Raw genomic sequence first — 17,148 nt, forward strand, 5'->3', positions numbered from 1 at the left:
CCAGTGCTGACACTCTATGGTGGCTTCTGCAGGGTCTACCATAGTGTGGAGCACAGAGCTGGTGTTTGGCAAATGCTGTTGAATGGAGCTAAGAGAGAAGGTGTTTTTAATTTGTGACAGCTACAATGTTATGTCCTTTCTTGTTGTCCAGGCCTTTTCTCTATTCCCCTCTGCTGTTGAGCTGGTATCTGTTATGTCTGGTAGAAAAAAAAAAATGACAGGGAATACCAGGGTGGGTCACAGAACTCATGGCAAACACAGATGAAATGAAGTCTGGGAAGCAGAGCTTTTGTTTTGGGTGGGGAGGAACTGTTTGCTTTGGGGGATTGAGGTAATGAAAGTTATTTCAATAACATAATTTAACAGTTGTGCATGCTTTCTGCCAGAAGTACAGCTAGGCAAACCTCACCCAGGAACCTCATCTGCAAAATGTGAAGCTTAAACACTGCAGTGCTGAACAAGTTCTCTTCCCTCTTTGGCAGAACCCAAAACTATACACACGCACACACCTTGGTTAGACTGTGTAAATTGCACCATATGGACACAGACTAGAGAGGGAAGCAAAAAAAAAAAATAAAAACAATTGTGTGGAGGTGGTGGGATTATGGGAAAATACTTACAAAAAATGCCATTTTCTTGAAATACCTCAAATATTTCTACAATAGGGCGCCTGGGTGGCTCAGTTGGTTAAGCAACTGCCTTCGGCTCAGGTCATGATTCTGGAGTCCCGGGATCGAGTCCCACATCGGGCTCCCTGCTCAGCAGGGGGTCTGCTTCTCCCTCTGACCCTTCCCCTCTCATGCTCTCTGTCTCCCATTCTCTCTCTCAGATAAATAAAAAAATCTTTAAAAAAAAAAAATTTCTACAATAAAACCTCTGAAAATAATTAAAATGAAAAAAAATCACATTCCTTCTCTAGCATGCATACATTTTATTTTTTATTTTTTTCACAGAAAAGCCAATTTATTATTACTAAAGTTAGCTTTTGTGGAGGACTATAGGTCACATATTAGTAGTCTCATTAATAATGTGACCATTATCTATAATCAAAATTTTCAAAAGTAAAATTATATACATATATATAATGTAATACAAATATTTTTTCTATCCTTTAATTTCCAAAGCATGCTCATTCACATCTGACTGATAGTATATATATCCTTTCGTGATAGGCAAGGACATTCATATTATCCCAATTATACAAAAACAGATGCAAAATAGAGTTATGTGACTTCCTTGCTCGAAATTATAAGACTAAATGTGTGTGTATATATATTTTTAAGTTTCTTTATTCCCATTCCATCCTTTTCGCTAAACTTTATTCCTATAATATCTGCCCTTTTTATAGTCCCCTCTCTTGTGAAAGGCATCATTATCCAGTCATTCCAGCCAAATCTTCTTCTCCATCCCCCCCACCTCTAGTCATCAAATGCTAACAAGACATCTTCCTAAATCTTTCTGGGATAGATCTCTTCTCCATTAGAATTCCCTTTTGCAAGTCCATTTCTTCATAAAAGATGAAAGATTTTCATTGCTCTGCCGCAGTTTTCTCTTCTTTACTTGGTGGTGACAGCTTGCCTGCTGTATCAGGATGATTAGTCTTGATTTCATATTCCAGCCTGTATTGAATGTAATCCAGATCAGAGTCAGGTTTCTGGAACATCAGTTCCAGCTTATCGACCCCCGCCTCCATGTTGAATAGCATGCATACATTTTAAAGTTGTTTTTTTTTTCTTTTTCACTTTCCCCCCTCACAAAGCCAGAATTTTACATTGAAGCAGGAATTTTTAGGAGCCCGAGTATAAATACAGACAGAAACATGTACAAATTTTCCTTAAAAGGAATATCTATTTATGTCAACTTAAACTGCCCTTCCTTAAACTCAAACTCTCTAAAACTGTAAAATGGGAAGACCATTACCAACTTCCCACTGAACACAGTACTCACATAACCCAGGCTTGAGAAACGGTAGTTGTCACTAAAGGGGTCTCTTCCAATGCCCTAGACCTTGTGATTCTCACAGGCAGATATGGCAGCTCCTTCACAGTCCAATCCTCGGCTTCTGACCACGGCTAGCATATCGTGCCTGACTTTCAACTGAAGTTGGTTAAATGAATACATGAACTAAACAACAGCAACAAAAACAATAATAAATGGGACATATATAGAAGTACTCTGCTAGCAAGCAGGCAACTTAACTCGACCTTCTGTTCTTTTTCAAAGCCAAGACCCATTCACTCCTATTACCTCCCAAGATGGAACGTCTAAAGCACAACCAGGCAATGTGATGTGGCAGGGCTCCATCAGTAGCTGGGAGCCTTAAGGCTTTCCTCAACACACAGAGTGATAAGGAAGAATGGGTGAGGTCTTTAAGTTGCCATCGTACAACCATCTTGAAAGGAAGTTCACATATTCATCTGTGCATTCAACAACTCTTCATTGAACACCTGCTATATACAAGGAATTGTTCTATGTGAGTAGGAACTAGAAACTGAAGCCGAGAGGCAGGGAAGTTGACTAGAGCAGCTGTTAGGATCCTTTCATTTCCTGGGGAGAGCTTAGTGACTGTAGCATGCAGTGAATGGAGCTCTCACATAGGATGCAGTGTGCATTCAGACTGCGATGAAGCTCAAGGAATGAATTATCCATAATAATACCATGTGTTATAGATACTGGGAGTGGCTACCATCTACATCAACCCTAGATCTTGACTGGCATTTTTATGGCAGGTGGACGAAGTAGTGGTGATGAAAGGAAGAGTACCCTTGACTTGTTGTCAAAGGCATGGTTCTGAACCTCGCCCTGCCTCTAGTACCAGTTTTATGAATGTGAGTGAGTTTCTTAACTTTTCTGAATGTGAGTTTATTTATCTATTAAAATTGAGACAGAAATATTTTCCCTCCTAAGTTTGTATTAGTTATCTATTCCTGTATAATAGACTTCCCTAATAATTAAGAGGCTTAAAACTACAATAGTATCTTTATTCTGTGAGTTCACTGGGCAATTATGCTGATCTACTGAGCTCATGCTTGTAGCTGCATTTAGCTGGCAGCTTGGTGAGGGTCTCAGCTTAGTTGAGACATAGTTTTTCATCTTGGACTTTTTCAAGGCATGGCTATCTTAGAGCCCTAACATCTTGAGGCCAGTGTTTACCCTCACATCTCAAGGCAAAAGAGGAAGCTGTGAGGTCTCTTAACACCTAGCCTTGGAAGTCATACAACGTCACTTCCACCATATTTCTATTGGTTAAGGGAAGCCTCAAGACCAAATCAGATTCAAAGGGAAATAGTTGGGAAATAGTCTTCACTTCTTCTCCTTCTCCTTCTTCTTTTTTAAAAGATTTTATTTATTTGAGAGAGAGAGAGAGGGAGAACGAGCGAGAACATAGAGCAGGGGGAGGGAGACACAGACTCCCCGCTGAGCACCGGCGCCCCACTCCGGGCTCGATCCCAGGATGCTGGGATCAAGACCTGAGCCGAAGGCAGATGCTTAACCAACTGAGCCACCCGGGCACCTGATAGTCTCTACTTCTTGATGGAAGATGATAAGAAATATGTGCTCATATTTTTCAATCTACCATAAAAGTTGTGAGGATTAAATGAGATGATGTATGTGATTTGGTATTGTTTGTCTGATGTAAGTAGGTATGGTTTCTGGTAGCTGTTATATATGCATTCTGTTTTTGTAACTTCAAAATTCTACAATGTGAGCAGTATTCCACTCTGAGTCCAAAGCTAGTTTTTGATGCTATGACTGGTTGTATTATAAAGGATCTATTTGCCACCATCAATGGAGAGAATTGGGGCTACATGAAAGTTCTAGTTAACTCATTTCACAAAATAATGCTTTAGTTTTCAATAAAAGACCTAGAATCTGATTTTAGAGTATTCTTCTTAGGCTCTTGGAAATGCTTTATCTCAGTAAACTCTAAACGTCCTTGAAAGCTCTTGAGGTGGTACAGGGACATCCAGACATTTTGTGTGTGTGTGTGTGTGTGTGTGTGTGTGTGTGTGTGTGTGTGTCTGACAAGCATCAATGCCCCCAGTTTTGGGTAATAGTGTTTTGGTCATCCTTTATGGAGTAACCCCTTTCCCATGGCATGCATCTTTTTAGGACCATGCATCAGGATGCTCCATCATCCCCTGACTAGGACTGTGGGCAGGTTCCTTAAACTAGCTAGGCCAGTTGGACACTAGCCTTTGAATTTGAACCCTAAGAGAGGTGGCAGAAGGACGAAAATGGTTGGAATTGATTCACCCAAACAGTATTACCTTGAAGAGGTTCTCCATTTGTTTCTGCTGCCTCTACCCAGAACTGCATGAGTTCCCATTTTATTCCAGAGTCAGGTTCAATGAGCAATCTCATAACCTGATGATACACTAAGCAATTTTATTTGTTTGTTTAAATTATCTAGAGTTAGTTTTCTTGTAGACCAAGATTGCTGACACAGATATTTATTCAGTAGATATAGAGTAATGAGAGTGGTCTGGAAGCCAGAATACTAAATGATCAAACAGCAGCCAACAAAGTAGTTATCTTTTGTAACAGTTTTCAGGACACTGTACAAATTTCCTTGAATAAGGAATACAGCCTTGTCCTTAAGGGTCTGTAATCCCGCTAGGGAGAATCAATATAATAATTACAGAAAAAAATTATAGTTCACCCAAACAATATGTAAATATTCTCATTGTCAATGCCTGACATAGTGCTTGACACACATACTATAATTATGTATTACAATTGATACATTATTAAGTGAATGATTCAATTAGGTGCAAGGAAGTTCGAACAAGAGAGACATCATGAGCAAAAATTCCTCATGAACAACAGGAATTTGAGCAGATTCTCTTACAGTGGGTGAGAATCCTTTGAAATGCAGAGGAGGAACAAGGGAATTCTAGCCCGGACTTATTTTACAAACAGTGTTATGAACTGTGATGAGTTTAAAAGAGAGTGGCTCCTGGATCAACTGGCATCAAGAAAATCTTTTTGCAAAGACATAATTTTCTGTATTTGTTAACCAAATTTTGTTACTGGTAACATGCTGCTCTAATATATGTAGATTGCCTAGATAATGGGAATATTTCTTACATATTTAAAAGTGCATTTGTCTTCTAGGGATCAGGGTTGTTTTTTTTTCTCTTACCCCCTTTTGGTTAAGCCATGAGACTTATTGCCCCAAAAGGGCGGTTTGTGGGGTGTAGAGCTCCCAACCAATATGAAGAGGAAGTAGAAAGTCTCTGCTCTACTGAAGGAGGGAGCCAAGGGGAAAAGAGGAGGGAAAAAAGGGCACAGGCCAGAAGCAAACTTTAATCTAAATCTCTCCTAGAGGTAAAACCTGGGAAGGCAGTTTGGAGTTGAGTTAGGAGTACCTAATAGAATTGTTCAGAAATGTTGGAAGGGGGCTTGCAGGGCACCCAGGTTTGCTCTTTGTTTTGTGGGCAAAAGCCTTAGAAAAGCCTGTGTTAAGCTGCTGCTGTGCATCATGTCACCGAGTGGAAGATTCTAAGAGAGATTACAGTGTCTCACATGCTGCTGGAGTGTAGGGAAAGTGGGCAGAGTTTCCAGATTCCTCAGAGGGTGAAGAATAGTCCAGAATACTGTGGGAGCTTCCTGGATCTCCAACAGCCGTGCTTCTCCTGAGCCATGATTCCTCTGCTTAGATCATCTTCCGGGTCCGAACAACTCCCTTACCTTTCTGTACCTGGGAAGCTTTAAAAAAAAAAAAAATGCCCACATCAAGGTTCCAGTCAAGGCTATTTCAATCAGAACTCTGGGGGCTGGTTCGTGCTGTCAGTTTTGTTTTGTTTTTTTTTAAGGTCCCAGGGCATTCTGTATAGCCAGGGTTGACAGCCACTACCATATGTAAAGTCTAGGTAAGTGTTTGGACATAAGTTAAATATCACTTCCTCAGGAAAGCCTTCCCTGATCAGTCCCAGCTTAGGTCAAGTCCCCCTGTTATATATCCTCCAAGCAAGCATCCAGTATTTCTTCCTCTTGGCATTTAACAATTGGATCATTATTTTTTCAAGTTAAGTTTCCCTGCAGACTATCTGCTGTGTGAAAGAAAACACATTTCTGCCTTGCTCACCACGGAGCCAGGTTCAGTCATGCACCAATTGGTACATAGGTGGTGCTCAGTAAATTTACATCTTGGATGAATGTCAACCAAGAGTGTGTGACCAAGCCTCCAATTCATAAATCTGCTAAGAGAAGTTTTACAGGTGAGACCTTAAGCACCACATACTTCTAGAACTATGACTTTAAATGGGCTCATATTTTTGACAGTTTCACTGTTTTCATCTTCCAAGTTCACTTGTCATTGTTCAGCAGGCTCATCATCGCCCTGATAACTCTGTGTGGTCAACATTATTATTTCCATCTGGCAATCGGAAAGAGGTTAAATAACTTGCCCAGGTCTCTATACCCTATTATCTAGGCACAAACAATTGCAAATAAGGAAAGCCCCCTTCAACAGGATTCCTGTTTGTGCTGAGCTCTTACTTCTGGTTTGACGGCTGTGGCTGCCACACGGGGATTTTCTGGGGTCTCCAGTTCCAGCGGCCAGGGCCCAGGGTGCGATTTCCTGCCCTCCCAAGCCTTTACAGAGTATAGGCAACACTGAGCCTTATCCATATAAGGATGCCATAAATAATGTATTCTCCAAAGACACTGTGCTTTGCTTGTCCTGGAGAGGCTGTGCGAGTGTGTGTGTGTGTGTGTGTGTGTGTGTGTGTTTGGGGAGGTGAACTAGGATTGTCTAGGAGAAGCCCAATCTTAGTTAGCTGTAGGCTGGGCAGGAGGACCATCCCTTCACCACCCCCATACCAGATCTCCAATTCCAACATTCACAGGCCTGTGAATCAGAGGGATCCTACTCAGGCACTTGCAGCATCTTGGATCAGCCTGGGTGGCTTGACCTGAGCCTCAGAAGAGCAGTGCGCTGAGTGGGCACTCGACACCCAGGGGGCAAGTGGCAGCGGCGGAGACCCCTTCCACCCCCGCACACCAGCCCCTGTAGCTACCGGTGCCATGGCCCGGGACGCGCCCTGCCCCAGCCTCCGGGACTCCGGTCCCCGCTGCGTGCCGGGCCGGAGAGGCGCAGTGAGGCGGCGCCGGGGAGGCGCGGGCAGCGAGGACGCGTCTCCCCTCGCGCCGGGGTCGCCGGGGCCTCCGGGGCCGCCGTCTCCAATGTGCGTTCTTGGTGCAGGTGGCACAGCTTTCCGCGCCCGCCGGGCTTCCCAGATCACGGGAGAGGCTAATCTCGGGTCTAGACCTCCCAGCGGCAGAGAGAGCTAACCCGCTACTCCACTTCTTCCCATTCCCCCAGCTCCTCACCCCAAAACGAAAAAATCCCAGGCCGGGCAGAACCTGATCACCTCCGCCTCCTCCCAGCTGCGCTAATCCTGAGAGCTAGGGAGGCCCCCGCGCCGAGGCGGTGGCTGGCAAAGGGGAGTGGAAAGGGAGGATGGATGGGGCCGAGGGGTGGGGTGGCGATGAGGGGGATGTAGGAGGGGGTGTCATTTTCTTTTTCTTTCTTTTTTTTAAAAAAGTATTTCTCTCGCGAGAAACCGCTGCGCAGACGATACTTGAAGAGGTGGGGAAAGGAGGGGGCCGCGGGAGCCGCGGCAGAGACTGTGGGTGCCACAGGCGGACGGGCAGCCACAGCTGGGACAGCTGCGGGCGGAGCGGGGCAGCGGCTGCCGCGGCCAGGACCGAGGAACAGCCGCCGCCACCTCGGGAGCCGGAGCCACCGCTTCTCCAGTGGGTGCAGCCAGGGTCCCGACAGGGGTCGGGCGGCCACCGGGGCTGGAGCTGCAGCCACGGAGGCTTTTGCGTTTGCGCCGTGCTGAGGGCAGGGACAGGGACTGGGTGAGGGGCTGTCCCGGAACGTCCACAGCTGGCGCTGGCCCTCCCCTGCCTGACAGCTTCCTGGCCCGGGGCTCCCGGTGTCGGGCTCCGCGTCAGATGCTCGGCGGGCGGTGGCAGCGCCCGGAGCCGGCCCGGGACGGCGCGGCGGGCTTCCAGCCCCGCGGCTTGGCGGAGAGGACAGTCAGGGAAGCTGGGGCGTTCAAGCGCGCATCGCGCGCATTTTGTGCCATTAAAAAAATAAATAAACCCAGCGAACCGGCCACGGGGTTTAGAACCGCTCGGGACATGGGTACTCTGCGACGCGCTTTTCAGGCGGCGTCCGGGAGGCCGAGAGGTTGGCTGGAGCCGCGGCCGGCGGGGGCCTGGGCTTTTCAGCCAGCTGTGGACCAAACGGTCTTCACTTACCCAAAGTAACTGCGCCACGCTCAGGCGGCGCTCGGGCTGGGCTCGGGAATGGGGACCCCAAGGCTTCAGCATCCCGGTGCCCTGAACGTCTCCCCCGCCTCGGCGATTTGTCTGTTGCAGCTGGCAGGGGCCGCCTGAAGTGGGAGCAGCGCCTGGAGAAGGCGGGAGGAGCCCGGCCCGGGGGACGGGCGGCGGGAGAGCGGGACCCCGGCGGCGCGGCGCGCTTCAGGGCGCAGCGGCGGCCGCGGATCGAGCCCGGGGCGCGGCGAGAGGCGGTGGGAGCCGGCGGCCGCTCGGCATCATGCGGCGAGGAGGGCTGCTGGAGGTCGTCCTGGGATTTACCGTGCTCTTAGCGTCCTACACGAGCCATGGGGCGGACGCCAATTTGGAGGCTGGGAACGTGAAGGAAACCAGAGCCAGCCGGGCCAAGAGAAGAGGCGGCGGCGGACACGACGCTCTTAAAGGGTAATGGAACGGGCCAGCTCCTTTGGTGTGGGTCTCCCCTCCCTCTTCTCCCGAGTATCAAGATCCGGAGGGAACCGACAGGGTCGATTCTCCACACCAGAAGGATCCTTGACAAGATCTCCTGGGGGCACCTTAGAAGTGCAGGGGGTGTCCAGCCCTCGCCCCGTTCGAGGCTAAACCACTTTGCTTCTGCTCTTTAAAGATTTCTGCTTTAGAGGCGATGTCATGGTTAAAAGGAATCTTGGGCCATTGTCGCGGCCGATTTTTGGAGGCGAGAAGGATTCTTTGAGGAAGAAGGGGAGGAGCTGCAACTGAGAGACGGAGAGAAGCCCGTTCCTTTCCCTTCTTACCAATTCCGGTTGTGTTTAGGGGAAAGTGCTTGCCTTGTGGGCACCTTTGCAGATGCTCTATTGGTAAGGGGGCAAGGAAAGAAAGGAATTCTAATGACAGGGTCAGGGAAGACACTGTCAAGGGTTGGCTCTCCTCTGAGTTATGCTTACTAAAATTAGGGACTGAGTTTTCGGGTTGATACTGCCTTTCCGATGTCTACCCTGGAGGCAGAGCAGGGCAAATTTTTGGAGAACTTGGGTTCTTTCAGGTTGTAAGGGGCTCTTCATTTCATTGGGGCAGTGATGCTTCTGTGGCCGGCCTTAAAGTGGTGTTTTTAACCAGTGGTTTATGTGTTATGTACATGCAATTGAGCATTTCACTGGCTTCCTAAGTCCCTATTACAGGAAATGTTTCAGCAGGAAATATTTAAATTAGGCAGGTTGACTGTATAAGGACTGCCAGTTCCCTGAATTGAAGAAGGGTGGGAATACATTTTCCTTAAAATTGTTCAGATTGAAAGAAAAATCTGTCCTTGTGAGATTGTTTAAATTCAAGCCTCCATAGAAGCTTACTAAAATGATCCATTTTATCTCCTTGGAGGAGTCTGTTAAATGAGCCCAGACAGTATGCATACACAGACGTTTTCTATTACGTTCTTTTCATTCTCATTGTTGCTCCTTTTGGAGTAGTTCTGTAGCTTGATTATATGATCTTGAGTCACCAGGTGATGGTGTCCAATCCGATTTTGTGGCTGAACATGTCCTTTATTCCTTTTTGTTATGGGCTGTTTTAACTATATATATGGAGTAAAATTTGTGTTTGTATGTCCCAGGTACAGGAAGAAAAAGTGCAGTAAACTGAATGGACCAGTTTTTGAGTCTTGGTCTAGACCAGGGGAGGGACAAGGTGATGGTCAGGGCCAAGCGCTTGGGCTGTGGTAAAATATGCATGATTTTCTGGCCCCAGGAAATAGTTATGATTAATTTAGTTCCATCTTGGCCTTTGTGGAAAATAAATCCAGGACTCCAACAGTGTTGGAAAGGAAATTTGCTTATCATGTTAAGCCTGATTCTGATCAGGCAGCAGACATTCATTGCTGTGTGCAAGGCCCATGCAAGCAAGTTCAACAGATGAACTGAAACTCTGATTTTCATATGTTCTTCAAAGGACCTGAGTTAGTCTAACATTTTTCCTTAAAAAATATGTATTTCTGTTATATATATTATCTTAATAGCAAAGCTTGATGGCATTGCTACTATAGAAAGAGAGGAAGGGGGATTTAATTTTGGGAATGAAAGTCTGCAGGGAGATGTTAGGCCCCTCCAGACATTTGTCTCATCTCTATGTGCTATCACCAACCAGTGTTGTTTTCTTAGGAGGCACCAACTCAATGTGAAAACAGAAACTAAGCTTTACTTTGTTGCTTAAGAGAATGTCCCTAGTTTTACTCACACCAGCACTTATTTCTCTTGGGTTTTACTTTTTTAATGATTATAGGGAAACACCTCTCTGTGTTCCTCATAGTTTTTGGTCACTAACATAGACGTTATGCTATTGCAAACTATTCATAAAGCCTTCCTAAAAGGTGTTATTAGTAGAACAGTAATTATGAGTATGCCTCACTCTCACATTATCTGTAAGATTTTACATATATATAAAGATTTAAAAAATAATTATAATTAACATTTACAGTGTAATATATCACATACTAATATAATAACCCTCATAATATAAATTTTTATTTTTAGAATTCTCATATAAGGTTATATATATACATATACATATGTATATTTGGGTAGGTAAAAATAATAATTTAAAAGGATATGCAATTAAAAAAATTTCTCTCTTATCTCTCAGACACCATTTTCGTGTATATTTTTGTAGATCTATTATAAGCATTATATGCATATGCAAATATATATGCATAATATATACATATACATATGTATGTATATGTATAGTGTGTGTCCTATTTAATACATACAATATACTGTACATGCTGTTCTAAACCTTGCTCACTTCTGTATATCTTTCGTGCATCCATCTGTTAATTCATATGGATGTCCCTTGTGCATTCTCTTGTGTATAGGATCCCATAACATGGCTAGAATAGTTCCCTAATGATGGCTCTCTCGATATATTAATTTTTTTTTTTTTTGGTACTCCCAAATTCTACCCGCCTGTGTGTGTACATGCGCAAATTTATATGTGGCACAAATTAATAAAAGTAGAATCTCTGCATAAAAGGTTTTCCCATAGATTTTAAACAAGTACCAATTCTGATTTTGAATTTGAATAGCATTTAAAAGGTATTCTCTCTGCTTATTGCTATTACAGTGTCACATGAATAAGTCTTTTAACCATGCCCTGCTGTATAAATCATCAGGAAAAGCAGTTGTGTGTAACGTTTTTCCAGTTATTGCTTAAAATTTCTATTTTTGCTAGTTAAAATATTACCAGCTTCAAAACTAACCTCTTTGACTACAGTAAAACCTGTTTACCATTTTGATGGAAATGCACAGTTTAATGATGTGAGAGTGATTTGTAACCCCAAGTCTGCCTGATGCCCAGTTGGTGGCAGCAACTTTCAGCACCTCACTAATATTTCCCCGTGCACTGGTCTCGTCTCTTCCACAAGTACTGCCTTCTCGTCTTTCTCTGATGTGACAGGTGACTGACTGCAGAGTTTGCCTTGGTATTCTTCTTGGGATATATATATTCCTTTCCTGTTAGTGCCCTGCTTCATAGACTAGGGACCTGCCTCGTTTTTTCCTCTCCGGGAGTGTAGTCCTAGCTTGTCTTCTTCTCCTCCCATCCTGTTGCAGGTGTTTTTTTTTTCCCTTCCCACTGGGCAGCAGAAGTTGTTCCACAGTGGAAATTTAAGCATCCTCAAGTTTCTTCCCAGCTTTCGCTGTGTTTTCTTAGACTAAATTGCCAATTTCTGTTTTTACAGGAAATCCTTTTTTTTATGGAATGAGTGTGGTCCCCATTCACTCTGCAAAAATTGCATTTTTCTCTATTTTGAAATGAGAATTTTGCAAGTTTAAAAAATGTTTTCAAATAATAAATGTATAGTAGTTTTCCTTTGACTGGGCACTGCTTAACATGTGTGAAATGACTTTATGAGAAATAATAAAATCCTAGCTTTATTGTTCAAATTTCGGTTCACAGGAATTTTTCTCAGCTAAATTCTTAACTTCTGTGACTAGGCAAAAAGTGTGGGAGACAATTCAATTAAGAAAAAAAACAACACAACTCTGCTTGAATAGCAGTAGTTAGGAACCATTTATTTAAGATTGCCTTATTGCCTTAGCTCTCAAATAAGGAAATATTACAGTTTCCTGTCACAGGGAAAAAATTCTTTAGAGTGAAACCCCTTTTCCCCAAATCTCTGATAAGATGGATTGAGAATTTCTATCCTTGTTGCCTGGTTTATAAGTGTATGAGATGGGGTGTATTTCACACAATTTGTGCCCTTGTGCATGATTTTCTTTTTGGTCTTTGTTTATTTGTTTATTTTTTCCAGAGGTCTTGTTACCAGAAAAATACACATGGAACAGTTCGTACACAGGGTAGATTATGTGATGGCAAGCTCCAAGGGATTAATTACACAGAAGCCTGTTATTAAAATAAAGAACTTGAACAGGGAACACAGAAAAAGTTCTGTAGAGTTTATGAAGTCCATTTATTTTACAAAGAGGACTTTAAGACTTCATCTGAAGTCAGGTAGGTTAATAATTAAATATGGGGAAAAGACTCCTGCAGTGGTATGGTTTGTCCTTGTATTTAGTGAAAAGATTAGGCTAAAATATTGCAATATCATTTTAAAAAAAGATATTCTTTTTTTAAAAAAGATTTTATTTATTTATCAGAGAGCGAGCCGCGAGCATGTGTGAGTGAGTGGGGAAAGGAGCGGAGGGAGAGGGAGAAGCAGACTCCCTACTGAGCAGAGAGCCTGAGGCAGGGCTGGACCTCAGGACCCCAAGATCATGACTTGAGCCGAAGACAGATACTCAACTGACTGAGCCACCCAGGTGCCCCCCCCCCCCCCCGCCAAGATATTCTTAAATAGAAGTTTTTAGCGATTGCACATTTTAAATGAGAAGATGGAGACAAAATACTTATTTATGTGACTCACTTTCTAGCATTTAAGACATAGATGTTGTTTACAAAATGCCTAAGCTGTTGGTATCACAAATTAATTAAAACATACATCAGCCTACAGTGAGATGAAGTTGAAGCTGATGGAAATGGAAGCACAGACATCCCTCCAAGCTTATTAGGAATTTTAAAGAACATTGAAACATTCCTTTGTTGTCTTGTGTAGCTGATGATTAAAAAGATTAGAGTATTATGCCAATGATGCTTATTAAGCAAAATACTGAACTAGTTATTAGGATATTTACAGAGAGTTTGTTTGCTTTTTCTTTCAACAAACCAAACAGCTTTGCCTTTGTTTATAATGTGAAAATAAGATTTTAAATATTTTCTCAAAATAGAAATAAACTACATTAACAATTTTTTAGCTTCTAGAAACTAACCCAACAAATGGGCCTATTCAAGCAACTTAGAATTTTTTTCCATGAAATTTTTTTAAGAAAGCTGAAATCAATTAATATATCAGGCCTGAATTATATGGCAGGCCTTGTTAAGTTTGATTTTCCCATTAGATTACAAAATCATCAAAGGCAGGAATCCTATCAAAAGCATTTTAACACTAACTGATCATTAGATGGGATTTCAAAGAGTTCATTAATTCAGGAAGCCTTGATTGAATGCCAGCCTGAATTTAGCTCTGTGGAATGCCAGAGACATCCAGCCTGTAGCCTGGGGGGGAGCTTCACATTTGGTAAGAGAATCAGATGCATCATGGGAACCAGGAGTCAATGGAAAGGTAGCAGACGGCATGGGGTGCAGGATTAAGGAAGAACAAATAACAACAATAATTGCAGCAGCAATAGGTAACTTTTAGATGACATTTATGTGCCAGGTACCGCTGTCAGTGTTTTAGATATGGTAACTCATTTGATGCTCACAACATCTCTATGGGGTGGGTCTTTTATTAGCTTTTACAGCTGTAAGAACTGAGGTGCACAAAGGTTAAGTTTTAAGGACCAATTCTTAATATTAAATTTTCTTTCTCCATTAATTTTAGTTATGGTTTTGGTTTTTCATTTCAAAATGCAGGACTAAGACTTTGGTAAAATTCCACTTAAAATTCCTAATATTCCTTCGTGTTGGTTCACACATCCCAAGTATGGCTAATAATATGCTAATATTTGTCAAACAAGAAATTTTCTCTAGCGTTTCTGCAAAGACACTAATAAAACACAGAAAGAATTAGAGGATGTCAGAGTTGGTGGGGTCTTTGGATGGCACATATATTATATTTTAGTATTATATCTTGAACTTTAACCGGGGGGGCGGGGGAGGTAACCATCACAGGTACTTCTGCATTGCCCATGTGTCTGAGTGGGACACTTTTTTCCTCATGATGTCATTCAGAATCTCTTGTTCTCATGTCCTGGGTGAAAACTTTCTCTCAGACTAGAGTTGCAAGAGATGTTTCTCTTTTCAGGGGAAACTGGTATGTGTGTTAAATTTTTACCAACATGACAAGTTATTTAATTCTTCCTGTTTCATTTTTTACCTTGGCCACTTTTGTAAACTCAGAGCCCTTAATATAATGTAATTTTTACATTAAATTGCAATAAAAATGGTAAAGATTAGCAAGCTCTGATATATCACTCAGTATTACATTTTACATACATTAATTCATTTAATGTATAACTTCTTTATGAGAAAGATTATACCTACTTGTCCATTTAATACGTGAGGAGCCTGAGGGATGCAGAGTTTCAGTAATTCCTCCGGGGACATATACTAGTAAGCGTTGAGAAATCTGGCCTCATAGTCTGTACTTTTAACCAATCTATCTTGCTGCTTCCCAGTTATAATAAATCTTGTACCTGGTAAGTTTATTTCTTTCTCCACATACTCTTGGTATCTTCATTTCCCAAGAATCTTCTCCCATCACTGCTATGGGAAAGACACAACATCTTTTGAAGGTAAATGCAGTCACATGACAAGGGGAAGCCTCACTGTGGGAACAGGATTCTTCAGAAAAGACTTTACAGTGAAAGTCTATCAGGGTTGTCAAACTGTGGAGCAAGCTGCCTGTTCTTGTAAATCAGATTTTATTGAATCAAAGCCATGCCCATTGGTTTATGTATTACCTACTTCTGCTTTCATACTGCAGTGGCAGAGTGGAGTAGTTGAGACAAAGTAGAGCTGGAGAAACTGAATTATTTGCTACTTGGCCCTTTACAGGAAAAGTTTGCCGATCTCTGGTCTATGTGATAAATTAAGTGACCATCTACTGGGGCTGAGAACTTTTTGAAGACAGAGTTCATGTTTTATTTATCACTAGGGATACTGAGGAACTGGGCACATGGTAAGTGTTCAATAGACCATTTTTGATTGACCAATTTTGCTTGGGTAAGGCGAATGATATAAATTAGAGCTTGGAGGAAATAGAGGAGAGAAATAAGGAAAAATTTGAGTGGAAAATCATGAAGTGAAAAGTGTGAAGGCATTCAGAGACACTGAGTACAGTTGGGTGGGGTTTGCACTGCACAACTTCAAGGGGAACAGTTCATAATGTCGCCTAGAAATGTAGTGTCCCCTGGAGTTGTGCAGTATGCAACTGTGTGTGCCTGTCCATAGATTGTGACACTGTTAGGGGTGGGAGAGAGACTGAAGGACACAGAACATTACTATCTGATTGCTGTGAAAGGTGAGGATGATGAAAAGGATTCTAAGATGGGAACATATCAGACCTTTGCAGTTCTGGGGAAAGGTGTGTGGTTTAGAGGGTAAGGAGGCCAGAGGCCGGGAGATTGGGAGGCTAATAGAGGAGTCAGGGTGAGAGTGGATGGTGACCTTGAGCAGTGGAGGGGGTGAAGAGGAGGCTCAAGTAGTGTTCCAGAAGTAACACGAACAGCACTTGACCACTTGGTTGGTCAAGAGAAGAGGCAAACGGGAGGGCACACCTCGGATGTACACCTCCATGTACCTTAAACCTTATTATACGGAAAAACATTATAGCACCATGAATGAGAAACTGAAGAGAAACAAACCATTCCTAGTCCCTCTACTACCAGGAAGCAAGCTATTTTCATTTGTGAGTGTTTTGCTTTTCTTATTGTTACATAACGTATTACCCCAAACTTAGTGGCTTAAAACAACAACAATTTTATTATTTCTTATCATTCTGCAGGCCAGGAATTTGGACAGGGCACAGTGGGGAATCTTGTCTCTGCTTCCTACAATGTCTGATGGGGCTGGAGTGAGTAAGATGACTGCTTCACGTGTATTTCTGGTTCCATGGACTGGCACCTGTAGCCATGTTTACTTTGGTGTGGTTAATCTAAATGGATGGACAGAGCAGGGGAATAAAGGAAGCAAAGAGCCACTTGTCAGGCTCTGCTGGGTGCTTTCCAGGTTTTAAAGCTCTCCTTTGCAGTCTCCTGCCTGGGCTTGTCCCTGGGGTTGGAGCCACTGTGTGTGTTTTTTCAAATGGAGAAACTGAGCCCCAGGTACAGCTACCAGGTCTTGCTCGGGGTAAGTGTCTATTGGAGCACGATTTTGAACAATAGCCTCTTGACACCTGGTCACATGCTTTAACCCCATATGTTGACTACAGAACTGACTTGAATGGCTGAGGGCTAGCTGGAAGGGCTCAAATGGGCTCATGTGTTATCAGTGTTGGCCAGGTTTCTCGGTTCTCCGTATGGTCTCAGATTGTCTCCCTCTCCACGTGGCCTCCCCATAGGACTCTCCAGCAGTATAGCCACACTTTGTACAGTATACCTCAGGATCCCAAGAGCACAAAAGTGGAAGCCACCAGACTTTCTTCGAACATAGCCTGGAGTGGTATGACCTGGAATTCCATGCAAGTCGCAGGCTGTCCAGATTTAAGGGAATGGACTCATAAACCCTACCTCTTGATGTGTGGAGCAGCATGTGTCTGCAGGGAGGGGAGGCATTTTGGGGGGACATCTTTGGAGACTAGCT

The 17,148-nt window shown here is 43.2% G+C and overlaps 1 protein-coding gene and 1 long non-coding RNA gene across 4 annotated transcripts in view; one reads left to right on the top strand and one right to left on the bottom strand.

The window, feature by feature from the left end:
• Positions 1-4,375: 4,375 nt before the first annotated feature.
• On the bottom strand, positions 4,376-8,417 carry LOC118525291 (uncharacterized). The gene is made up of 2 exons (XR_004912078.2): positions 8,278-8,417; positions 4,376-5,712 (listed from the first exon to the last, which is right to left on the bottom strand). It is a non-coding gene; the product is annotated as an uncharacterized LOC118525291 (long non-coding RNA).
• Positions 8,418-8,477: 60 nt separating this feature from the next.
• The window catches only part of FBN1 (fibrillin 1), a 225,317-nt gene continuing 216,646 nt past the window's right edge, over positions 8,478-17,148 (top strand). For 2 of the 3 annotated variants that reach the window (XR_013450471.1, XM_078079391.1), the window contains exon 1: positions 8,513-8,742. Coding sequence is in view for 2 of the 3 variants with exons in the window: in XM_078079391.1 (XP_077935517.1) it covers positions 8,579-8,742 (164 nt within the window). In the remaining variant the exon portion in view is untranslated. Of the gene's footprint in view, positions 8,743-17,148 lie in introns of all 3 variants that reach the window. The other variant, XM_036075961.2, reaches the window with a different exon arrangement.

This window comes from Halichoerus grypus, chromosome 8, assembly GCF_964656455.1.
Source record: "Halichoerus grypus chromosome 8, mHalGry1.hap1.1, whole genome shotgun sequence".
NCBI lineage: Eukaryota > Metazoa > Chordata > Mammalia > Carnivora > Phocidae > Halichoerus > Halichoerus grypus.